The sequence below is a fragment of the Capra hircus genome, chromosome 8 (assembly GCF_001704415.2).
Source record: "Capra hircus breed San Clemente chromosome 8, ASM170441v1, whole genome shotgun sequence".
Taxonomy (NCBI): Eukaryota; Metazoa; Chordata; class Mammalia; order Artiodactyla; family Bovidae; genus Capra; species Capra hircus.
Window position 1 is genome coordinate 63,079,565 of NC_030815.1, and position 25,455 is coordinate 63,105,019.

At 48.8% G+C, this 25,455-nt stretch overlaps 1 protein-coding gene across 2 annotated transcripts in view; it reads right to left on the reverse strand.

Annotated features, from left to right (window-relative positions):
• GABBR2 (gamma-aminobutyric acid type B receptor subunit 2) overlaps window positions 1-25,455 on the reverse strand; it is a 372,146-nt gene that overhangs the window by 42,386 nt on the left and 304,305 nt on the right. For both annotated transcript variants that reach the window (XM_005683953.3, XM_018052222.1), the window contains exons 12-13: window positions 19,261-19,368; window positions 12,159-12,281 (exon numbers count right to left, since the gene is read on the reverse strand). In XM_005683953.3, coding sequence (XP_005684010.3) covers window positions 12,159-12,281; window positions 19,261-19,368 — 231 coding nt within the window. The remainder of the gene's footprint in view (window positions 1-12,158; window positions 12,282-19,260; window positions 19,369-25,455) is intronic.

Here is a 25,455-nt window from a genome sequence, read left to right on the forward strand (position 1 = left end):
GAGATTCCCTTGGACTGCAAGGAGATCCAACCAGTCCATCCTAAAGGAAATCAGTCCTGAATATTCACTGGAAAGATTGATGCTGAAGCTGAAACTCTAATACTTTGGCCACCTGATGCGAAGAAAAGTCCCTGATGCTGGGAAAGATTGAAAGCAGGAGGAGAAGGAGATGACAGAGGATGAGATGGTTGGATGGCATCACCGACTCGATGGACCTGAGTTTGAGCAAGCTCCGGGAGTTGGTGATGGACAGGGAGGCCTGGTGTGCTGCAGTCCATGGGGTTGCAAAGAGTCGGACATGACTGGGCCACTGAACTGAACTGATACTCACATACACACGCAATTACATACCCAAGAGAAGTAAAAATATGTGGTCACATAAAAACTTGTACATAAACGCTCATGGCAGCATTACACAAAATAGTCAAAAAGTGGAAACTACCCAAATATCCATCAACTGATAAATGGACAAATGAAATGTGTAATAATCCATATAGGGGACTAGCACTGAGCCATAAAAAGGAATGAAGCACTCATATGTGCTACAACATAGAAGAACCTTAAAAACATTATGCTAAGTCAAAGAAGCAACATACGAAAAGTCACATATTATTGTATGATTCTATTGGTATGAAATCACCAGCATCAGCAAATCCACAGAGGCATGAAGTAGATCAGTGGTTGCCTGGGGCTGAAGAGGAGGAGAAATACAAGGTGATGGGTAGAAAGAATAGGGTTTCTTTTAGGGGTGATGAAAATTTTCTGGAAGTAGTGAGGATGGTTGTACAACTTTATGAATGTACTGGATGGCATCACCAACTTGATGGACATGGGTTTGGGTGGACTCCGGGAATTGATGATGGACAGGGAGGCCTGGCGTGCTGCAATTCATGGGGTTGCAAAAAGTCGGATGCGACTGAGCGACTGAACTGAACTGAACTGAAAACCACTGCAGTATATATTTTAAAACTGAACTTTTTGGTACGTGAATTATATCTAAAAAAAAAAGATACCTGCCCTGCAGAATGGCTTGGAAAGGGCTACAAGTGGGAGCGGGCCTGCTTAGAAAGTTGTGGTAACAACCATAAACAACTTAGTGACCTACACAATGACGGTTCTTGACTCATTGTCCCTGTTGTGCAGCGTGTGTCAAAGTAGCTCTGCCTCATAGCGCCCGCTCTGGGATGAGAGGTGATGGTACTTTGGACCTCAGTGGAAGGAGAAGTGGTGGATTGGGACAGGATTTGGTAGTAGAGTATGCAGGACTAGCACAGAACTTCTCAGAGAATATCCCACTGATCTTATAATAAGATTGCCCCAAGACTGGCTTCATTCAATTGTTCAGTTAGTATTTATTAAGTGCGTTCTATGTGCCAGGCGTATTTGCAGGCACTGGGGATACAGCAGTGAATACACAATTTTGCCTCCTCCCTATTCTCATGGAGTTCACATTCTAGTGGAGGGTGGGCAGCTGTGACAGTGATGGGAAGTGGATGGGAGGCACTACAGTAGTCATTAAGGCTGAACATCAATACCTATTTCTTTCTCTCCTGGGTGCATAGTAGGTCTGCTCTTTCTTGCCCTGCTGAACCCAGGCATGGAGGATTAACATGTTCGGATGAATGAAATATGAGTGGAAGTGACATGTGACAGCCTGGAATGGAAACTCTTGCCATGCGTTCTTTCTCTTTGCCACAGTAACCATCCTAGAAGGTGCCCCACCAGCTGTGTCCTGGGGTGAGGATGCTGCAGGTGGAGGCTACGGTTGATTCTCTATGAACAAGTGCTATGATGGGCAAAACCTAGCACACCCAGTTCTCTTTCACTTTTCACACTCTGAGGGACATTCCATCTAAACCCAACCCTGGCTCATATTTTAGAAAAGCAAGCCCAGTATCTCAGCACATAAGGCAAACACAAAACCAGGAATCTGGAGACATGTGTCATGGAGAAGATGACAGCCCATCCTGTGTGCATCTCATCTTGCCCATCAGACTGTGCAGACCACCCGGGAGCCTGAGCGTGGCACACAATAGGACGCCCATCAGTGATGAGGGAGCGACCGGGTGACACACCATTTACAAAGAGGTGGACTGGTTGGAATTCCCCCACAAAACAGAGGCCGTGTCTCCATGTTGCCACAGCCCATGTTTCTGCCAACATGGACATGGTGGTATTTAAAGGCTGTCTTTGCTCAAGAACTGGAACATCTTTACTAAGTGGTCAGAAGATGCCAGTATGGCAGATAATTTTCCAGCTGTTTTGCCCCCATGGCACTTGGGAATTCCTAGTACACAGCCCACCGCCTGCAGAGCACCTGGACAGGTAGAGACCAGAGGATCTGCACCACAGGGCCTTCCCCTGGTGCAGTGGGTTCTGCATCTTTAGCTTGGTGTCCTGAGGGGCCTCAGCAGCCCAGGTAGCTCCTGAAGACACTAGGGAAGCCAATAAGGAAGCTGCAACAAACTGCAGTCTCCCACGGACCCAAGACACCTTCTGAGGAGAGATGTTCCAGAAACCCAGCTGTGGGTTTCAGGCAGAGTGGCCTGTCCATAGCCGGGGCCCACAGTGCCGACGGCAGCTGGAGCTGAGCCGGGATTCCTGCCAGAATGTCTGTAGGCATCCTTACGAAGTCTGTCTGCTATCACTCCAGTTAAATCTCGCCTAGTGTTCTCAGTTAATAACTTAATCTGGAACTTACACCTTGTCTCCTTTCCCAAAGGACCTGAGGTAGCACACAATAAAAGCCCAAACATAACAGGACAGTTAAAAATAAAGACAAACGCTCAGAAGGCGAGATAATCCTTCAGGAACTCGAGAAACGATGGTTATGACGGCTGAGAGTGGAATTTGGCTCCAACTTTCTGGCAGCCAAGGTTAAACAGAAAACAGAGTGGCTTACTCAGTAGGGATTGCTTGATCAAAGGAAGGCATTTGCAAGTTCATGCCCGGGCAGGGTGGGGGTGGGGTCGGGGGTGAGCACAGCCCATTTCCTGGCACTTTCGTGAGGATCTATCCTGTGGATCCTTATCTCTGGGGCATTAAGTCACACAGTGAACAACAGTCTTACAGAAAATGCTGAATCATTCTTCAATTGGCAGCTTTAGCTTCGTAAGTGGGCCCTTGATAAAAGGTGAGAGTGTAATATTAAATTAAATTGCAACTCGGCAAAGACATTTCTTGGAGAAGTCGGCTTAATGGGCCCAGACAGATGGGGTGAATTTGGACATATGGAGGCACAGGGAGAGAGTTCCAGGTGGAGGGAACAATTTATTCAGTAAATATTTACCGAGTACTTACTGTGAGCTAGGCCCTGCCAGTGGGTGCTGGGGACACGCAGATGGCCTTGGCCTCTGAGGAGGTCACAGACTAGGAGGGGCCAGGTGCACAGACAGATAATTACCAGTGTTGTGACCAGATGAGGGGCCAGCAGGGTGAGGCAGGGGCCCAGACAGTGCATCCAGGGCAGCCTGCTGTTCCAAAGGCTCCTGGAGAAGATGCTTCTGACCGCCTCTTGAAGGTCAAGTAGGAATTTTTAGCACGGAGATGGTATATTGGGGTGGGAAGGAGGGTGTCCTGGGCAGAGGACAGCAGGTACATGGGCATGGAGGGAGAGAGTAGGACATTTTGGAGAAGTGCCAATATTAAGGGGAGCTGAGCACAGGGGGCTGAGGGAGGGGGCTGAGAGATGAGGTGGGGCAGGGGGCAGAAATGAGGCCAGATCATTGAAGGCCTCCTGAGCTGCTAAGGAGTGAGCTCACCCTCCAGTCGATGGTGGGGGCAGGATTTAAACAGCAGAATGACAGGGTCAGGACGTCAGATGGTGTAGCCCCTCTCCTGGAAGGGGTTAGGGTGCTGGGGTGCTCTCAGCGAGTGGACCCACCCAAGGTCCAGCTGAGTCCCAGGACCCTGGCTGGGATGAGGTTTGCCTCGGGTGGGGCCTGAGCAGGGCCATCCAGAACCCACGGATGGTTGCGATGAGAGACCTGTCCTGCTGTTCAGGGCTGGCAGCGATGACCCACTGGCTAGAATGTGACCTTGGCATTGAAACCTTGGGCCACCAGGATGCCCAGGGGCAGCCCACAGAGCAAGGTGCGCCCTGCACACCTCTCACCCTGGCCATCTCATATTTCTTATTTCAAAATGAACAGTGTGAGATGGAGCTTGGACAAGCTTTATGAAGATACCAGATGTTTCTGAAAGTGTCTGCTTTAGGATTGGATTTTTTTTTTTTTTTTTTTTTTTAGCGCAACTATAGAGGGAGGCAGAAGATAAGAGTTAAAATTATTTAAAACTCTTATGTATTTGCCTCTTCCAATATCTGTTTCCATAGAAACGTAACTGGAATAAGACACCAGTTTCAGCGCCAAGTGCAGCCCATGACTTCCAAAGCCCCCATCTGCTTCCACCAGAAAGCACGGCCAAAGCACAGAATTTGGAGGGAAGTTTGAAACACTCCTCTGGCCCAGAGTGCCCTTTACTCAGTTACTGTCCGGATGGCCAGAAAGCCACAGAGCCCAGAGCCTAGGTGGTTCCTGGGGTAGACTGCCTGGAAGCCTGTGCTGCCAGCCTGCTGCCATTTCTATGAGTGAACGTCACACACGTGGCTCCCGTGGGTGACCACCTGCACGTGATTCCATCTCTGCTGCCACCTGTCTGGGAAGCAGATGAGAGGAGCTCAGGGAACACAAGGCAGCCTGGGGACGCTGCCTGCGGGGCTGCTGCGGCTTCAACGCTGGTGGTCTTTAGTGCTGTTGGCCTTTAGAGGTCATCTCCTCTCCCTTTCAGAACCCCCTCAGAACAGCTGGGTAGAGGCATAGGCGGTGGCCCGGTAGAAAAGGAAGGCTTGGAAGAAAGCAGATAACCCTTCCACCTAGATTCACAGGCTGTCTTCACACCATCCTTACACACTGCTTGCACTATGGGGGAAATGATCTCAAATTATTTTCCTTAAAAGAAAAATTCCACATGGGTGTGTGTGTATGCACACACGTACACAGTGTCAGTTCTTGGTTTTCATCTTACTTGATCTAAAAGCAGCATTTGACACGCTTCATCAAAACTTCCTTCTTGAAACATTTTCTTCATTTGGTTTCCTAGACACCAGACTCATCTGATTTTCTTCCTGTCTCTATGGTTTCTCCTTCTAGGTCTCCTTCGCTGTTTACCTCCTACTTCCCAGATCTCCCAGCACTGGGGTAACTGAGGGTCTGTCCTTGGTCCCCTTCTTGTCCCCATCCATGTGCCCCCCGCCCCGGCCCCAGTGCTCTCACCTAAGGCTTTGTGTCATCTATAGGCTGACTGCCTCCAAGTTCCCCTCTCTAGTTCACATTCTCCCTGAACACCACACCCATATGTCCAACACCTACTCACCATCACCACTAGTAGAGTAGGTAGACAGAAAAGGAGAGTTTCCCCCTTTTTTCCAAGAATACAAATTATATTTTAAAAATCTTTCAAGACATACTTGGCAGATTTGTCCACACCTGCTACATCTGAAATACAGAAACAGCCAATCTTCCCATCAGACTCCATAAAGCAGAGGATGCAAGGGGTGAGGTGCCATGCAGGAACACAGATGACTGGGACACGTCATCAAGGTGGAGGGAGCATGTTAGTCCTTGTCTTGGTTGGAAGCCTTTCTCTCTGGAGACCTCTCCTTCCTCAAACACCTCCCATGCAGGGACAGCTTTCTCCCCCTTGCCCCCATCTCTGGGGAGCTCTCTCTCCTGGCTACCCGCTTCCTTACTGATCACCGGGTCAGAGTCCCCTTGCCTGACTTCCTCCTGTTTCCATCATTGCTTAGTGACTCCTTGGGCTCCAGTCAGGGCGTCTTCACTCTGACTGGACCCGTTCCCTGAGTGGCCACACTCACTCAGCCCCACATCTCCCATGCTCAACGTGTTGACCACCCCGCTCCCAAATCCCTACCTACTGGAAGAACTGCCCCCTGTGCTCTAGGACCTTGGATCGTCTTCTGAGGGCCTCTGCCCAGAAAGGAACCCCTCACATTCCCTCCAGAAACTGCTCCTCATTCTGCACCTGACCTCCGTGATGAGGTCCAGTGTCCATCACCCAGTCAGAAGTCCGGGCACCGCCCTTGCTGCCTCCCTGTCCTTCCCCCTTAGAGCTGATCAGTCACCAAACCCTGTCACATCTGCTTCTGTAATGTCCCTCAAATCTACCCACTTCTCTCTGTTCCCACTGCAACTGCCCCGCTTTAGATCTCCATCGGCTCCTGCCTGGATCACTACAAAAACTGTCTCTGAGCCATTTTGGTCCTTTGGCCTCACCCCTTCATCTGTTCTCATCCTGCAGCCAGGAAATCTGATCATGTCACTCCCTAACTAAATGTCTTTAATTTTGGATTTCAAACTCCTCTGCTTAGCAAACAAGGTCCCTAATGGCCCAGGCCCCACCTGTGCCATCATTTGTCCTTCCTGTCAGCTCCCCAGGCACCCTCAACTTTGGACAGCAGAACCATACTGTATATATTTTTAAACCATTTAGAGAAAATGATAAACTAACATCAAGTTTAATGTTGAGAAGCTAGGTGCTTTCCCTCTAAGATCAGAAAGCAGGCAAGGCTGTCCTTTTTCACATTCCTGTTCAACACTGTACTGGGAATGCTAGCTGACAGAGAAATAAGACAAGAAAGGAAACAGAAAGTATATGGATTGGGAAGGAAAAAACAAAATTGTCCCTTTTGTTGATGACATGATTATGTAGAAATTCCTAAAGAATCAACAAAAACACTCCAGGGACTAACAAGCAATTATAGCAAGGGTGTATGACTCAAAAGACTTGGTAAGATGCGAAAGTCAGTTGCTTTCCTATACAATAAGCAGTTGATTTGAAATTTAAAAATACACCATTTATATTAGCACTGAAAACAAAGTAAAATACATAGGTATAAATCTAACAGAATATGTATAAATTTATGAGGAAATCTATAAAATTCTGACAAAAGAAATCAACGTAGATCAAAATAAAAAGCTATTCCATGTTCATGAACAGAGACACAATATTGTCAAGATATCAGTTTTTATCCAACTTGCTCAATAGAGTCAACACAATCCCAAACAAAATCCCAGCAAGTTACTTTGTGGATGTAAACAAACTAATTCTAAAATTTACACAGAAACACAAAGACCCAGAATAGCCAACAATATACTGAAGAGTAAAAGTCAGAGAACTGATACTTATTCAACTTATTCGACTTATTAGGACTTGGTGGTTTCACTGCTACAACCTAGGGTTCAATCCCTGGTTGGGGAACTAAGATCCTGCAAGCTGTGAGACATGGCCAAAACACAATAACAACAAACAAAAACTGAAATATACAAAGAATTCTTAAAACTCTAATTAAAAAGTGCACAAGAGATCTAAACATATACCTCACCAAAGAAAAAATATAAGTGGCAAATAAACATACAAAAAGATGTTCCACACCATGTGTCATTAGGGAATTGTACATTAAAGCAACAATGTGGTACCTCTACATGTATTACAATGGCTAAAACCCAAAATACTGGCAATGCCAAATGCTGGCCAGGATGGAGCGACAGACACTCCCACTCGCTGATGTGAATGCAAAAGTCACTGATTGTTTGGCAAAACTACACATGATCTTAGAGTATGATCTAGCAATCTTGGTTTTAGGTGTTTACCCAAACTAGTTGAAAACTTATGTCCATATAAAACTGTACACAAAAATACTTATAGCAGCTTTATTCCAAACTCGGACGCAACCAAGATGTCCTTCAGTGGGCAAATAAACTGGTATATCCATACAAGAGAATACTACTCAGTGATAAGAAGAAATGAGCTATCAAATCATGAAAAGACACGGAGGAATCGTAAATGCATGTTGTTATGTGAAAGAAGCCAGTTTAAAAATGTTACATCATGTGTGATTTCAACTATATGACATTCTGGAGAAGGCAAAGTCTTGCAGTCAGTGAAAGGTCAGTGGTTGCCAGGGGTTGGTAAAGCATAGAGGGTATTTCAGACAGCGATACTGTTCTGTACAACACTGTAATGGTAGATACACAACTTTGCACATTTGGCAAAGCCTACAGAATGTACGGGGCTTCCCTGGTAGCTCAGCTGGTAAAAAATCCACCTGCAATTGCAGGAACCCCTGGTTTGATTCCTGGGTCAGGAAGTTCCCCTGGAGAAGGGATAGGCTACCCACTCCAGCATTCTTGGGCTTCCCTGGTGGCCCAGCTGGTAAAGAATCCACCTGCATTGTGGGAGACCTGGGCTCCATCCCTGGGTTGGGACGATCCCCTGGAGGTGGGCATGGCAACCCACTCCAGTATTCTTGCCTGGAGAATTCTATGGACAGAGGAGCCTGGCGGGCTCAGTCCATGGGGTCTCAAAGAGTCAGACATGACTGAGCGACTAAGCACAGGACATAGAATGTGCAACATGAAGAGTGAATTCTATGTTAACTATGGACTCTAGCGAATAATAATGTATCAGTATTGGTTCATCAATTGTAACAAATACACCACATAAGGCAAGATGTTAATAGTGGGGGAAACTATGATGTTTGGGGGAGGACATACGTGGAACTCTCTATACTTCCCATTAAATTTTTCTATAAACCTAATAAGTATAAAAACTTTTAAAAACTGTTAAAAATCATGTATTTAGAATAATATCTAGGCATGACAAGTACTGTACAAATATTTGTTACATACAGATGAATAAAGGTGGAGCTGGGAAGCCCCCAGTAGGATTCCAGAATCAGTTTCATGTCCCAGACACTTGCACTGAGGGAAGCTCTTCCACAAGTCATTCCAGAACTCTTCTGTTATTCTCGAGCCTGTCACCCTGCTTATTTGCTTCCAGCTGCTACCAGAATCTCTGCAGTCTGAAGTGACTGTGCTTATCTGCATGTGTACTGTCTGCCCTCACTAGCCATGGCCCCACGAGCTCAAGGTCACACTACGGTGTTCACCCCTGTCTCCCAGGGAGGTGAGGTCTCAGTTCAGGAGGGTGATCTACAAAGCCCTGTCCTGCAGATGTGGGCAGCCCTGCAGGGGTGGGCAGGGCAGAGCTGCACACAGCAGCGATGAACCAGACATGCTGAGTGTCCCAAGAGGAACACCTAGATGCTGGGGACAGGAGTGGGGAGGAGCGGGGACTTAAATCTGGTGGAGCTCAGGAACACATCAGCTAATACAGGGACCCGAAACTGAAGTTCATTTACTTGTCAGAAAAGGTTCTGGAAGAAGGGGACAGCACGGACAAAGGCGTGAAAGTGCAACACAGAGCAAGCCTGCAGCTGGACTCCTGAGGTGTTCAGAGCATCCAGGGAGACCAAAGGCATCCGGGGCTGGTGTGGTCTGAGGACAGGAGAGAACAGACCACAGAGGTCTTTCATCACCTCACCCCCAAGCATAAACTTTCTCTCTCCCTGGGGGTTCTGGGGAAAACAGCCCCTCGAGGAGAATTTAGGACCCTCAGTCCCTGGGCACACTGCTCAGTCATCCGGCTGAGTCTGTCAGAGGAGGGTCCGAGGGAAATCAACCGACAGCTTGGCGATGTTTGGTGGGAAAATGACAATAAACCGACAGGACTGCGGGTCGACAAATCAAAGGTTCTGCTGCCATGGCAACAGAATGACAGGGCAACCCTAAAATTAGAGGAGCAAAGAGGATCAAGCCATGAAAGCTTTGGAGAGAAATCTCAGCAGATACTTAAAGAGAAACACAGAGACAGGGCACCGGGGCCTTGATCCAGGGATGTGGCCAGACCCCCTTCAGAAGGCTAGAGGCCACCGGTGGGACCCCTCCTTCCCAGGCTCTTCCACACAGAGAAGCACTTCCGTGGCACCCGGCAGCTCCTCCGTTTGAGAGCCATTCCCTGGAAGGTCTGGAATGGGCTCAGCCTCTAGGCACAGAGCCATGGAGAGAAGCAGTGCTTGCCACAGAAGACAAGGAAGGAAGGTGGTGTGAGTGATGGTAAGCTGTCACTTACACTAATGGCCTGCGCAAGATCCATCTCCTGTAAATGGTCCAAGGGGACAGGTTTCCTGGATTTATTTCTGGAGTCAGCTTATTCAGGCTGACTCTAACCCTGCAGCCTCTCCCGCCACAGCCAGATCCTGGGGACCCTGTTGCATCTCAGCCCCTACCTTAACCCTGAGTGAAGGAGGCAGCACCCTGCCTTGCTGGCTGCCGCTGGGCTCAACACCAAGCCATCGAGGTCTGTTCTCTGCTCACCTGCCCCAGCTCCAGGTCTTCCCACGGGCTCTGCCTTGCTATTTCTGTTACCTAATTTTAGGCTTTATCTGCAGAATGTGAAAACACTTCTTTGCCCAACCCACTTCACAGACCAGTCAACAGTCTATGACAACACCTGAAAACTACAAAGCACTGTTGTACATTGAAAGACAGGATGGGGAAGTAGGTAAGGCAATAGTTGATGGTGTTGCCACCAAACTGCAAGGTGACCTTCGTGTGTGAGTCGCTCAGTCCTGTCCGACTGTTTGCAACCCCGTGAACTGTAGCCTGCCAGGCTCCTCTGTCCATGGACTTCTCCAGGCAATAATACTGGAGTGGGTTGCCATTTTCTTTTCTAGGGGATCTTCCCAACCCAGGAATAGAAACCGGGTCTCCCGCATTGCAGGCAGGTTCTTTTACCGTCTGAGCCACCTTAGGTGCCTTATATAATATCTCTGGGTTTCTGTTTCCTCATCATTAAAATGGGAATTCAGGATAGCACCTATTCCTCAGAGTTACTGTGACAATTCAGTGAAATTAACACACACCTCTAGCTACTAGCATCATTATCATTACTCTTATTGGCATGATTGCTTATGATTATCATCTCCCTAGCCAGGGGGCCCAGTTAGCCAATAACAGCTCTTCCTCCTGTTCACAACCTGTCTGGATTTCCAAATCCTGTGGTGGGTGGTGAATTCCCCTGGGATGGAGTTGGGGGCAGGGCCACTCCTTTGTCTACTGTGCAGACAAGTGATGACCAGACATCACCTCCCCTCCAGCCACAGCCTGTTTGCCTGAGGGACCTCAGCTGAGTTCCTGCCCCCTTGGCCCACGAGCACAGCCAGCACAGGTCTGTCCTCTGTGGAGTCTGGCTCTGCCTGTCTGGAGTCCTGCTTCCTCCCAGGATGGACACTTAAGGCAGTGAGATGAAGGCACACAGCCCTAAATCCTTCCCCTAAATCCATGTTGTCAGGAAACGGCATTCTCTGACACTGCTCCGACTGTATAACTTCTTAACTAGGCTCAGCGAACCCTCTGCCTGGCTTCAGACAAATGAGGCTGGGCAACTTACTTGCTAGAAAACCTTGTCCACGAAGGATAAACATCTATGTCCTCAATGCATAAAAATGACTGTCTCCAGTTTAGTTTTAAGATTCACACTAAATCCCACAAAAAGATTTCCCTAATAATGCAGTGAGAGCACTAGAGAAAACTCCAGTTTTCTCAATAGAATCTGCTAACCTATAGAGAAATCAGATAGTAAAGGCACTGCCTTCAAGCTGGCTCTTTCCAACAAAGGCATCTTTAACTCTTCTAAGAGAAAGTCATCACTACAACTTCCTTAATTGCGAACTTCCCTAACTGGAGCATCCTAGGAAGGCCAGTGTGAGTTAAGAGCAAGGCCAAATGCAAGACTACTAAAATATATATTTAACGGTACTTTTATGTAAGGTTCTCCTTTTTGACAAGACATCACTTTGAAGATTCTCTAGTAACTAGAAGGAGCTATCAGAGTGTTTATTCCCTAACAGCAGTCCTGAGGGAACTCACTTTAAAGGAGAGATGAAAAAAGCAATGTAATTTCTTGACTGAAGCATCATATAAATGGGGGCTTCTACAGTGTGTAAAGAATACACTGGTTTAAACAAACCAAACTTTCTCCTTAATTCCGCATATAGAAATACATCTAGGCAAACTCACCATCTTTTCCCAGGAGTGACGACCTTATATTTGGCCTTCCTGAGTAACACAGATCTCAAGGGAAAGGAACAGAAATAAGGAGATGCTCCTGACAGGGATCGTGGGTCCACACAGAGCTATGATGAGTTCCTCGTAATCACCTTGATTTCTTCTCAAGAAGCACACCTGGGGCAGCCGGGGAGACATACGGCCTCCCCCTGGCTGGTGCCGGGCGCTTACCTCCATGCTGTACCTCTCCACTGTCCTTCTCAGGGGGTCTACAGCCTGCCAGCAGATCAGGATGCAGAGGTCAATCAGCAGCATGCCCCCGACGATCACAAGCAGTTTCTGGTCCTTGATGATCTGCAGAGAGGGCCAGGGCAGAAGGGACGTAAGAGGGCCTCGCAAACAGCAGCCAAGGGGCTGGGTCAGGTGGTGAGTGAATGGCTCCACCTGAAAATTCCCCCGGGCTCCCCATCACCCACGGGGTAAATCCAGACACGCTCCCTTGCTTGGCATTCAAGGCCTTCCGTGAGCTTGGCTTATCTACACCCCAGATATACACATACACTGAGTTAAGTTTGATGACGCCTAGGCTCTGGCTCTGCTGTCATTTTTCACCCCAGGCCTTCATGGGTGCTGGTTCTTTTGTCTAAAACACTCTGTTTATGTGACAGAGTGCTAAAATCCTTAGAGACTCAGATGCCCTGTCACCTCCTCCATGAAGCCTCCCTAACTCCCACAGCAGAATTAATTACTCCTACAGCATTAAGTTCAATACGTATTATTATGACTAGTAATAGTAGTAACTACAAGAAGGAGAATAAATACAAATGCTACCATTGAGTGAACACTGTGCCTGCCTCGAGGTTGATTGTTTTATATATATCATCTTATATGAAGGCAGATACTGTTATTATTCCCATTTTTCAGCTGAAGAAACTGAGGCTAACACTGGGGGCTAAGTAACTTGCTCAGTGGAATAGAGCTACTAAGAGTTAAAGCCTGCAAGCTCCTCCTCTCTCCAGAGAGCACACCCTCAAACATTTATAGCACCTACCAGATGCTACAGTGACCAAGTGCTGTATTAAGTTGTATACAGTCTACCCTCCTCAGTAAACTGGGGAACTCCAGACAGAAGGGACGCCTGTTTTATTTATTTGTTTACCTTCAGCACCTAACAGGGCCTGGCATGCAGTTGGTACTTTAAAAGTTTGATGGATTGAATTGAGATGAAGGAATATATAAAGAAGAAATATAACTCCTGTCCCACTTTGTAGCTGGGGATATCTTTATTACACTGTGAAATTCCCACCCCACTTTATGTCCATTTGATGGGGACTGGCCTGGGGACAAATGCTGTCAGGGGCAAAGCGAGCCTGCATTTCACTCAGTGGGTGTTTACATGTCCTCGCCCCCCTCCCCTACCCCTGCCCCAATGCCAAATAAAAGCTAATGTGATGAAGTAGTTCTGGAAAAGACTACAGAAAAATAGACAACAAAACTGAAGTAGAAGCTTAAGAAATATCACCAGGTCTGGCTTTTAATGATTAAAGCCGTCCTTAAAGGAGAAATAAAAACTCAAGAGGCCTCTGTGGCTAAACTGTGAAAAGAACAAGAGAGTATTACTGAGTTAAGTCCAGAGGGATCAAATCCACCAAAATCACTTGACCTGGGGGGGGGGGCGCTGACCAGGTCCCATCATCTGAGATTTTACAGAAACATTCAGGGAACCCCTGATAGCTTTAGAAACCTGGCTTGACCCTTGCCCTCAGGGGAATCAGGTCACACCCTGTTAGCCTTGAGAAATCGGGGCAAAAGGAAGAAATGCCTGAGGAACTTAGGGCAGGCTGAAAGGGGGCTCCCTACTTGCTCACCCAGCTTCCCTCACTTCCTTATTGTTCAGCTTTCTCTTCAAAAGCTGCACAAACTCTCCCCCGTTACGTCTGTGCACATTGATGCCATGAAACTCAGTTCTCTCTCTCAGGCTAGGAGGTTACTAGTGCTCCATCCTCACTGAATGAGAGATTGGGAGTGAAGGCACCCAGGAACAATTAAATATCAAGTTCTGGAATCAGATCTGAGTTCAAGTCTTACTAACTAGCTGTGTGTCCTTGGTAAATTTCCTAATCCGTCTGAACCAGTTTCCTCATCTACACAATAGGGGATGATGACCACACAAATTGATAGATTACCATAGTCTGGTCGACTTCACTTTCACTTTTCACTTCCATGCACTGGAGAAGGAAATGGCAACCCACTCCAGTATTCTTGCCTGGAGAATCCCAGGGACGGGGGAGCCTGGTGGGCTGCCGTCTATGGGGTCACACAGAGTCGGACACTACTGAAGCGACTTAGCAGCAGCAGGGTAGTCTGGTTTACAGTTCCTGATCAGTAAATGTCAGCTATTATTATTAAATGTTACTCCCCATGGTTTTTCAGGGCACAGATCAGCAGAATATGAATTTGGCCCACTGTTTGTAATAGTTTTATTGGAACACAGTCACATCCACGCATTTATGTGTTTGTCTCCGGCTGCTTTGGTTCTACAACAGCAGAGTTAAGTGGCTGTGACAGAGACTGTATGGCCTGCAAAGCCGAACATATTTACTATCTGACTTTTTACAGGAAAAGTTGGCTGACACATTCTTTTGAAAAAAATGGTATTTCTTTATTTCTTCAAAAGACTTCAGATATTTTGACTTGATTCAGACTGGTCTTCCACTAGGCTCAGCTCATTGCCTACTTCCAGGGATGCCATTCCAGAAGGAATAGAGTGTGGATGGTGCCCCTGGGTTGTACAACCAGTGGCCCTGCCTTCCTGCCATCACTCAGATGACAGACACTCATCCTGGCATTTTCTTGAAGCTGAACCTGGATGAAATTCTGAGCCTGATGGTATTATTTACAACAGTATCAAGTTATATATGTAGTAAACATTCTTTGTCTTCCAAAAAACATCTGGCTACAAAACAGAAGATCTCATCTCTGAGTTACTGCTTTAGTCTCAATGTTTCAACTTGGTCCTAGTAAGAATAAGAGGCAGAATAAAGATGGTGGTAGTGAGGCTTCTCAATTCAGGATTTTACGATTGATCTTTAGGAAAAAGAAAAGGTTACATACTATAAAAACTGAATTTAGAAGCATTAAGTCACCACATGTCAATACTTCCTATAGCAGGCTTTGTTTCACTTAATGTCTTTAAAAATGTAGCCATATGGGTAGTTTGTATTTGTGTGTGTTTGGGGAAGGCATGACACGGTGGGTAGAGGGAGGACAGATGAAGTGGGAGCCAGGGAAGGAAGAAAAGGATAAAAAGACTGAAAAAAAGTGTTAGACGCATTTACAAATTAAATCTTGTATATGTATCAGTAAAAAAAATTAAGGGGCTCACTTTTTAGAAGTCTGAACTTAAAAAAAAAACCAAGAAAATACAAACAATGACAATAAAAACTGACCTTATGGCTCCATAAAAGGTTGGAATCATGGAGAATTCAATCCTAGTTTTGCCCTGTGACTGCCACAAACCCTTTCAAAGCGATCTGGTTCCTGACTTGAGATTTTGATCTGTGAAAGGTAAATATTTCTTTTCTATATTCTTAACCTCCTCTAATTTGGCTGACAAATGATACTCAGCTTTAGTGCCACAAGGCTGTTACTGGAATAACTAGAAAGCCTAGAGCAAAAAATGTCTCACATTGGAAAGGTGTGTTCATCTGGCTTAAATAATTTTCTCAACAGACTCAACTGGTGACTGAATCTTGTACTCAAAGCCTTCGACAGTGTCTCAGACAGACCCCCTCCCTAGACACCTGCCTGCCTCTCACTTTGCCCAACCCCTGGGGGGTGCAGCAAGTCCCCTTGTTCCAGGCAGCATAGCAGGCTGTGGCCACATCACAACTCTGGCTTCCGCGGAGTTTTCAGACAACTCAGCTCCTGATGTCTTCCCTGGCATGTTCTGTCAATTGTTGCCAGACAATCTGAGTGCTCTTGCTTAGTGATCACAATGAGTATTGGAAAACAAAGGCTAGTTCTTTATTACCAATAATGATATGCATGAATCCCATACTGACAGAAAGGAACCAGTACTGATTCTTCAAAACCTCGATGGGCTTTTCATAAATGACAGACCCACAGAGCGGGAGGGGCCCCAGAAGTCACCTGTGCCTGTCAAACTTTGGCTGGCATCAGCTTCGCTGAGAGGGCAAGTGGAAACACATATTCCCGGGCTGCAGGAACCTGGCTCTTAGGGCTGGGGTGGGGCCCAAGAAACTGCATTTCTAACAAGCTCCCAGGTGATGCTAATGATGCTGCTTTACAACTTATACTCTGGGTAACCTTGGTCTAGACAGAAACCTAGGCTGTATATTGGTACAACTTGGGGAAGTCTAGTAACTCCTACCAGGAGTTACTAGCCCAGGAGGTGTGAGCTGGGTTACTTCTTGTAGTTTTCAAAAGCTCCCATTTGATTCTAATGGGCTCTGATTGTCAGCTCTGAGGAGGACCAGGTGGCCAGCCTCCTCATTTTACAGACAGAAGGGTGTGTCACAAATGCTCCTGAGGCCCAGTGAGAGCAAGGTCTTCCAGGTGAGCACAGGCAGTGGGTGGCAAAGCTGAGCTCTTTTCTCCCTCCAAACGCAGCCTGTAGTTTTCCCAAGATGGTCTGGTAAGGTGGGGGCTGGGAACAGAGAATGAGGCTACAGCTCCCCTCCCCCATCTGGAGAGCAGTTCCTAGAATAGCTCTGGTGGTGAAGTGGCAGGTGGTGGGGCTGACACCTGAGAGGTACCACTGGGCAGAGACAGAATCACAGCTCAGGAGACAATACCATTTCAGCACACCCCCATTCCACAGACAAGGAAACAGAGGCCCTGAGAGATGAAGTGCATGTGTGTTAGTCGCTCCGTCGTGTCTGACTCTTTGCAACCCCATGGGGTGCAGTCCACCAGGCTCCTCTGTCCATGGGATTCTCCAGGCAAGAATACTGGAGTGGGTTGCCACTTCCTTCTCCAGGGATCCTCCTGACCCAGGGATCAAACCCGGGTCTCCGGCATTGCAGGCAGCCTCTCTACCATCTGAGCCACCAGGGAAGCCCTTCATCCCAGCAGGGAAGAGATGAAGAGGTTTGCCAAAAGGACCCACAGCAGGTCAGCAGTAAAGCAGTGAGTAGAAGCCTGCTCTCCTGCTGTGCCTGCTGGCCCCGCCACCTAGGGCTCGCTGCTGTCTGCACGGGCGCGAGGGCTCATGACCCAGGTAACAGGATGGCAAATGCAAGTTTGGGATGAAGAACTGGAAAAGAGGCACCATGATCCAGAGTAGGGTGAGGTCACAGTGCAGGATCTTCGAAGGACATGTCTGTGAATGGGTTTTACACATATCAGGGGTTTAAAAAGTATGTGAGGGGGGACATGGGGGATAGAGGAGGAGATGAATCAAGAAGAGGACTTTTGGGAAGTGGTGTCATGATGTTATCTCACCTCATCTCCAGGTGAGAGGATGGGGGATATGCTTCCTCTATGACCTCAGGTCAAGAGGGAGGAGGCTTAAGGAGAACACTCAGATGGCTTGAATGCTAGGCTCTCTGCAGCCTGGGGACCTGGTGAGCCTATGTCTGACTCCTGCCTGAGAAACCCCAGGGAGGATGACGGGTCAGCTGCTCCAGCGTGGAGCAGAAGAGGGCAAGTGGCTACAGCTGGATCAGTCTCCACCCCTGAGTGTGTAGGAGTGAAGGATGTATAAGTGCCTCCTGAGCAGCAGTGTGGGCTCCAGGTGAGGGAGGGCTGTGCCCAAGGCAAGCTGGAGAGGCCAGCCCAGGAGTGGGGCACTGCCACGTGCCTGGGGAAGGAGCTACAAGTGGCCAAGCAGGGGAGTATTTTCCCATGTTGGGGGCACTGTAGGAGAGTAAGTCCCAGTAATGGGGGCTTTGAAAATCCCACAGAAGGACTCCATGAGAGCCTAAGGTGAAAGTGAAAGTCACTCAGTCGTGTCCGACTCTGCAACCCCATGGACTATACAGAATTCTCCAGGCCAGAATACTGGAGTGGGTAGCCTTTCCCTTCTCCAGGGGATCTTCCTAATCCAGGGACCAAACCCAGGTCCCGCATTGCAGGCAGATTCTTTACCAGCTGAGCCACAAAGGAAGCCCAAGAATACTGGAGTGGGTAGCCTATCCCTTCTCCAGTGGATCTTCCCAACCCAAGACTTGAACCAGGGTCTCCTGCATTGCCGGCAGACTCTTTACCAACTGAGCCATGAGGGAAGCCCATGAGCGCCTAAAGGGCCCACTTATTCTCTCAGGAGCAGCAAGGTCAGTGCCGCTCCTGGCAAGTGAGGTCTTCCTGCCCCTTCCACCACTTGAAGCCCCAACTCTGGAGGGTTCGGAAACCTTGGAGATGGGATGGTGGGGAAGAAACTCAGCCTGGCAAGACAGAAAGGCAGCTAGCTCATCCACAGCCGCTCCTCTCCCAGGGCAGGTGACCGACTGCTCAGAACAAGCTGGGGGAGGGAGAGGAGCTGCCTCTGAATGCAGTTTGGGGTTTTGAATGTGATGATGGACCCCATGTATTCGTCGTTGACCAGACAACCTTCTAAGTCAGGAGACTTGCCTGAATTTTTCTCTAGGAGTAAGGGAAAATAAGTGCCAGCTGTCGGAGGAGTTAAAAAAGACCAGTGTGGGGAAAGCTCTCTGAATGCATCCTAAGGGTTGAGCTTGATCAACACGGTGTTTACAGCCAACGACAAGGGTGGTAAACGCTTTCCTTCCACACGAAGGCAGGGCTCCTGTCCTCTAAGGGCCTCTCTGAAAACGGCAGCACTGCATCAGGCCCTTCCCTGCTTCACTTTCCTCTTTCAAGGGCTTCTCACTGCCCACAGGTTCAAATTCCTAACTGTGGCTCCTGCCTTCCCCTGCAGCCTCCTCTTGTACCCTGTCCCCATGGACCCCTCAGCAGCTGAACTCTCCCCTCCCTCACCCAGACCTCCCTGTACATTGTTCCCTCTTGGAGATGGGTAACCCCTCAGCCTCTGCCTCCCTCTCAGCTTCCAGGTCTTGGCCCAGGTGTCACTTACTACACTGACCCCTCCCTGAGTGCTATACCCCAGCATCCCCATATGCAGCCAACAGCCCTTATTACCCCGTCTTGTAAACAATTTGTAAAGCGTCTGATCTCTCCAGGAGGCTGAAGGTGTTGGGGGTTTGGGTTGGGAAGTGGGGGAGGGTTGTGTTTAGCTTGAATCCCCAGCAGGCAGCCCAGCACCTGGCTGTTCAGCAGGCGCCTAAGAAGTCTTTTAAGAATAAATACTGGGTGAACACTGCAAATACTCTGCGACAGAAGGAGCCATTACCTTCTTCTTCATTTTCACATTTTTGAAGATGGCGTGGACTCTCCATGTCTTTGCAAACATTGCCCCGAAGGCGGTGGTGTAGCCCACGGTGAGAATCCAGGTCCTGACCTAGAGGCCATGAGAAAACAGAGGGTCAACATCTCCCAGGTGGACGGACCTTGTCTTTTATGAGAGTGTCCCAGCAGTGGGACTCCAGATGGTAGGGGCAGATGCTGTACATATGGTGGAGTTTCACAAGCATCAGCAGTCCTTCCATCACATGTCAATCTGATAGACCTTTAGTTCTACCGACCACTCACCAGACCCAGGGCCCTAGGTGCAGAGGCATGTGAGATTCAAACTCTGCCTTCCGTGGGCCCACAGCCCAGTCACTGAGAGAGCCACAGAGGGTCCCCGGAACCACTGAGGGGCCACAGACCAGCCTTCCGGTCCTCCCTTCCTCCTTTCCTTCCTTGACGGCCTTTTGCATGCCTGCGAGGTGACCATAATTGCTGATTTCTCTGCCTCCTCACCCAAGTCTCTAGGAGACCAGGCGGCCCCAGGAAGCTCTTCTACAGTTCTCCTTGCTCCTGGGGTGTAGACAGTGGGGAGGGGAGGGCGCTGAGCCATGGGGGCTGAGATGGGGCAGGACAACAAGCTTGCATGGCCCTTCTCTGGTATTAGTGACCTGGCCACTCTTCTAGGCAGGGTGGGACTCAGCCAGAACTGGCCCCGGGGACACCAGGCTGGCAGCTGCACCAGCCCAGCTCCCGGCCGTCATGAGGGGATGCTCAGTGATGGGGTGGAAGGCCAGAGGGGAGGGGCTGTGACCCTCCCACTCCCACCTTGGGCCTATCTCTTCAGGCCTTTAGAGAAAGACAGGAGGGATGCTGCCTGGATCTAGCCTTGGTCCCTGAGCCCACACTGGCTCTTACCTGATCCCCAGGACTAAAGTGTGCCCTGATCCCTGGCCCCAGGCTGGTGGCTGCCAGAAACCACCAGCCCTGATAAGAGCAGAGAGCCTGATTCCTGCAGGCGGGGGTGGCCGGTAACCATCTGTTAGGTCGTGGGGGCATCCTGGGTGCCCACTCTCCACCTGCACTGCCATCGTGGCCAGGCCCCAGCATCTCCTGAGTCCACCCTCATTGGCTGGCCTAGACACCCTCTAAGACCCAGGAGACGCATCTCCTGGGCCCCCAAACACGGCCAACCCTGGGCTGTGTGCCACTACTTTCTGGGGCCTCCCACTCACGGGGACAAAAAGGCTGTATGCTCTGTGAGCCCTGGTTCTAGGCTATGGTCTTTCCTCTGCTCTTCCTCAGCTCTGCTGAGCGGAGTTAACCTCTGAAAGGCCCCCACCTGCCTCGGCTGAACTCAGAAGGAAGGTGGATATATTAGGGAAGAGGGAAATGGCTAGGGTGGACAGGTCAGCTCTCCATGTCCAGAGCCCAGCAGGTTTGCTAGGCCTCAGCGGCCCATCCAGCACAGGGCTGTGGGCAGTTGTGTAGGAGGTTCCCAGATATGCTCCCTTCATGCAGTCCCTTCACTCTGCCTTTTAGCAACATGTCTTCCCAGCTTCTTAGAGACAGAACATTTCCCCTTTCCATTTTATCTGCAAAAATAGGAACTGGCTAGGGAGATGGAAAGACCAACCCCCTAAGGAAAGACAACAGCATTACGCGACTGGTCAGAAACACAGACACATGAGGTGTGAATGCTGATAATTGTACAGGTGAGGACTCAATCTTTTTCTTTTTTATTAAATTTCGAAATTTCAGACAGGCAAGAATGAATCACAGTACTCTACAGAAGGTGTAGGATGGCCATATTATAAAACAAGGATGCAAGAAAAGTAAGCAGAACAGAGATAGGGAAGGAGTCAATTATTGGGAACTTAGACCTGAGCTTATTCAGTGATAAGATTTCACATCCCTAGCCTGTTGGAGTTACATAGGACCTTACAGGTCATTTCATTCATCTGTTCATTCAATAACGATTGCGAGGTCAGAAGCTAAATATATAATGATAAAAACAAATGAATAAAACAACCACCGCCAAAACCAGGGTGATTTTTTCTGGAGTCATCAGTTGAGTGAGAAAACCCCTTTGTAGATGAAGTAATTGAGACTCAGGGCATTGAGCTATTTCTCTCAACCATGCAACCTGGCTCCAGAGCTAAGCCTAGAACTCACCTTGACCTAGTCCAGCCCTTTCTCCTCCACATCCTGCTGCCTGTCTCGCAGAGAGCCTCCTGACCCCAGTCGGGTCCACCCTGCCCAGGAGGCAGCTGCCAGCACAGCACACCTGGGCAAGCAGCTGGCTAGCCTGAGAACACTTCCCTGGCTGACTTCAGCACACTTTGAGAGCTAGTGGTTGTGTGAAGACCAGTGGTCTCCAAGTGTTTTTGACCATGTTCCTCCATCAGCAAAAACCATTTAAAATATGAATATATACAGAACAAGGACATTTTAAAAGGACGGTAAGAGATGGAATATTTTTCTTCATAACGTGGCAGACAAAGACCTCATACTCTGGGTAAAAGTATTACTTCAATATGCTCGGCATTATTACATTTGCTTTGACTTATGCTTTCTCTGGGGTCATTATTTTCAGGCCACTTGTCTACTCTGTAGGGCCAAACTCATTAAGACATAATAGTACAAATGAGTTAAGTTAGTTGAGACTCGACGATATACATTTACCTGGGCATCTGGAAGCTGCAATATGGTGCCATAAACTGGAAGAAAAGAATGGGTGAGGATCCTGGGCAGAAAAGAGGGAACCTACAGGGCCCAAGACCTGCTGGCAAGGTTCACTTAAGCTGGTGTCTGAGAACCTGGGTTTGAGGAGGGTCCCACCATTTGCCCAGTGATAATAGTGACTCTGTGCCTGAACGGTTTGTGCAAACACTGTGTTTTATGCCACAAATCTGCGTTCCTTCTGAGAGCCTGGAGTTTGGGTAAGTGTTCGGGAGAGGGGACCTAGGTGACTGGCCCCCAGTAAAAACCGTGGGTGCCGAGTGTCTGGTGAGTTCCCTGGTATACACTTCATGGGCTGTCACAAGTCACTGCTGGGGAATTAAGGGCATCGATGTGACTCCACTGGGACAGGCTCTGGGAAGCTCGCACCTGGTTCCCCGTGACTTTATTCCACGAGCCTTTTCACTTTGCTGATTTTGCTTTACCTTCTGTCTCTGTAATTAATTGCTGCTGTGAGTACACTTCTATGCTGAGTCCTCCTAGAGAATCACTGAGCTGGGGCTCATCCTGAGACCCTGGACACAATGCCCTGAGGCTGGCTGGTGTCACAGCTGACCAACCACTCCGTCCTCAGGAGAGTTCCTGCATGAGACCACCATACACACCCACTGCCATTAGATTTTAGTAAAGCTTAATTTCTTTCATTTTTTCTACATGTAAAATAAGTAGAGGCTGTAATATATTCTTCCACAGCCTCCCTGGCTGTGGCTCAGACAGTAAAGAATCTGTTTGCAATAGGAGACCAGGGTTTGTCCTTGGGTCAGGAAGATCCTCTGGAGAAGGGCATGGCAACCCACTCCAGTATTCAGGCGTCAACCATTCTCCTTGTGCTGACAATTCCCTTAGCTTTTTCCCAGCCCCTACCTCTCTTCTGAGCTCCAGACCTGCATATGTCACCATCATGGAGACCAAGGTGACACTTAGGTGTTTACCAAAGCTTCACACTCCGGAGCCAGAGCTGAGCCCATCAGCCTTTCTGCTGAGTAGCTCAACTGCCGGCCGATTCAGGCAGGGATGGTGCCTTTATCCACCTGTCACTGGAAATAGGGACCTGGAAGTCCCCCAGGAACCCTCTCCTCTGCCCCCCCCCCCACTTTCCTATTCAGTCCCCAAGTGCTTCTCCTTCCCCTTCCCATGCTCTAAGAGGTGGGGCCCCACACCAGCACCTCCCAGCTCCTTTGCTCTCTGCTTTCTGTCTTGATGGAGGGTACCATCAGGAGACTGGAGCGGGCAGGAGAGAGAAGATGGGGTGTGCACTCCCTGTGGCCACAGTGTCTGTGCCAGCTCTGGCTGCAGCTGGGCTCCATGTGTGGTCTGGCCTCTCTGGGTATAGGAAGACCCTCCTTCTTTACCCCTTCAGACCCAGGAGTGGTGAGGGCTTCCTGTGATGGCCTCTATACCAGCTTCCTTAACCCCACCCACACCTCTGTAGGTGGTCCCTTCATTGCACCTCTCTAGTGAAGCACCCAGGTGGACCCCATCTGCTTCCAGGACTTTGACGACAGTCTTACTCCCACGTCTCTTGTTAGCAACCCCTCCTCTCTGTTCCCGTGGTGTCATCCAGATGAGCCATTAAGAGCGGAGACTCTGGAGACTGACAGAAGTTCCAGTCCTTTCTCTGTCACTTACTATCTATGTGAACCTGGGCAGGTCACATAACCTCTTTGAGCCTCAGTTTGCTCATCTGTGAAGTGGGGGCAACTAATGTATCCACCTTCGTGGTTGTGTGGATGAGATGAACGAAGGTGTGTAAAGGACTGAGGTTCTTAATCAAGACTTGGCTTTCGTCCATGTATTCCTTATCACTGCTGACGGGAAGATGGCATGAGCCTCCTGCCCCTCGGCTCACCTGCTGCTCATCCATCAAACACCCCCCAGGAGGAACAATCCTCCACAGCAAATCTCAGCAAGTCTCCTTGAGTTTAAACCCTTTATTGCCCCATTGAGCCCACAGGTTAAACTCCAGATTCTTAGCAGAGTGTGCCCTCCATTGTCCACACCGCTCCTGCTACTCCCCACACAGCATTTCACATCCTAGCAATCCCACACTGCTTCAGTGTCCCCGCACACCACACGGCTCACGCTGGGGGCCTGGCACTGGCTATTTCCTCCACTCAGAACGCCATCCCCGCTAAGTTCCTTCGCAAATTTTCATGAGTCCTCCAAAACCTGGATTCACAGGCCACCCCCACTAAGAAGCCCTCCCAGGTCTTGCAAGGAGGTCACAGCTGCCTCCTCCCTGTGACTTCTGTCCTCACCCATGTCTCTGCTGTGCTGGTCACACTGAGATCATGTCTATTTGGTTACCTGCCTGCCTCTCCTGCGATATGGTGCAGGGCCTACACTGCCCACCTTTAAATCTCTGGACCCAGCACTGAGGGGGTGATCGGGCTAGGTGGGCTCGCTTAGGAGGTAATGAGAGCTCTGTCACCAAAAATGTGCAAGTACATGAAAGGAAGACCACAGAGGGAACTGGAGCACTGAATGGCAAAGGAGGCTGAGCGTATGGCCTCAGTGGTCCCTTCCTCGCAATAAAGTATCTGTGAGGTAGTGAGCTCCCCATCACTCCATGGATTCAAGCAGACCTTGGAAGACCCCGTGTATCAGGGTGTTACTGGGCATTTCCTGCACTGGGGAAGTTTTATTTGATTTCATCCCATGTATCTTCCTTCTGGGTGGTTCTATGATGCCAAATAAACTAGAAGGTTCTGAAGGGCTATAATGATTCTGTTTCTAATTGTTGTTGTTAGTTGCTAAGTTGTGTCTGACTCTTTTGCAACACCAACCCCTGGAGGAGGGCATGGCAACCCACTCCAGTTGCCAATAAAAATCTCATGGACAGAGGAGCCTGGCAGGCTCTAGTCCATCAGATCACAAACAGTCGAACACAGCTGAAGCAACTGAGCACCGACTAGCCTGCCAGGCTCCTCTGTCCATAGGATTTCTCAGGCAAGAATTCTGGAGTGGGTTGCCATTTCCTACTCCCGGGGATCCTCCTGATCCAAGGATCAAACCTGCATCTCCTACACTGGCAGGAGGATTCTTTACCACTGGGTCCCCCGGGAAGCCCCTGTTTCTAATACAAGTCTACTGATTCATCAACCCAAAGTCTTAAACATATTTATTCTAATGAAACATAATTATTCTGATGTTACAGTCTTCCTTTTTCTCTCCTTAGCCATAAAGTTTCTTGGCCCCTCTGCACCCATGAGAGCAACCATGGGGGAGAGGACCTTTAGGCAGGCAATGCTCATTAGTCTCAACTATGAAGAAGGACAAAACAGTGCACATCTCCAGGTGGAAAGAAAAATCTACACCTGAAACAACTGCGTTCAGACGCTTGCTCAGTTGATTTTGGGAAGGCCTGGCAGAGTGAAGGGCTTTCAGTGCTCCTTGGGGACTAGCAGGGAAAGAGACACAGAGCCCCTCCCACAGTTCTGTTCTTCCAATGTCTGGG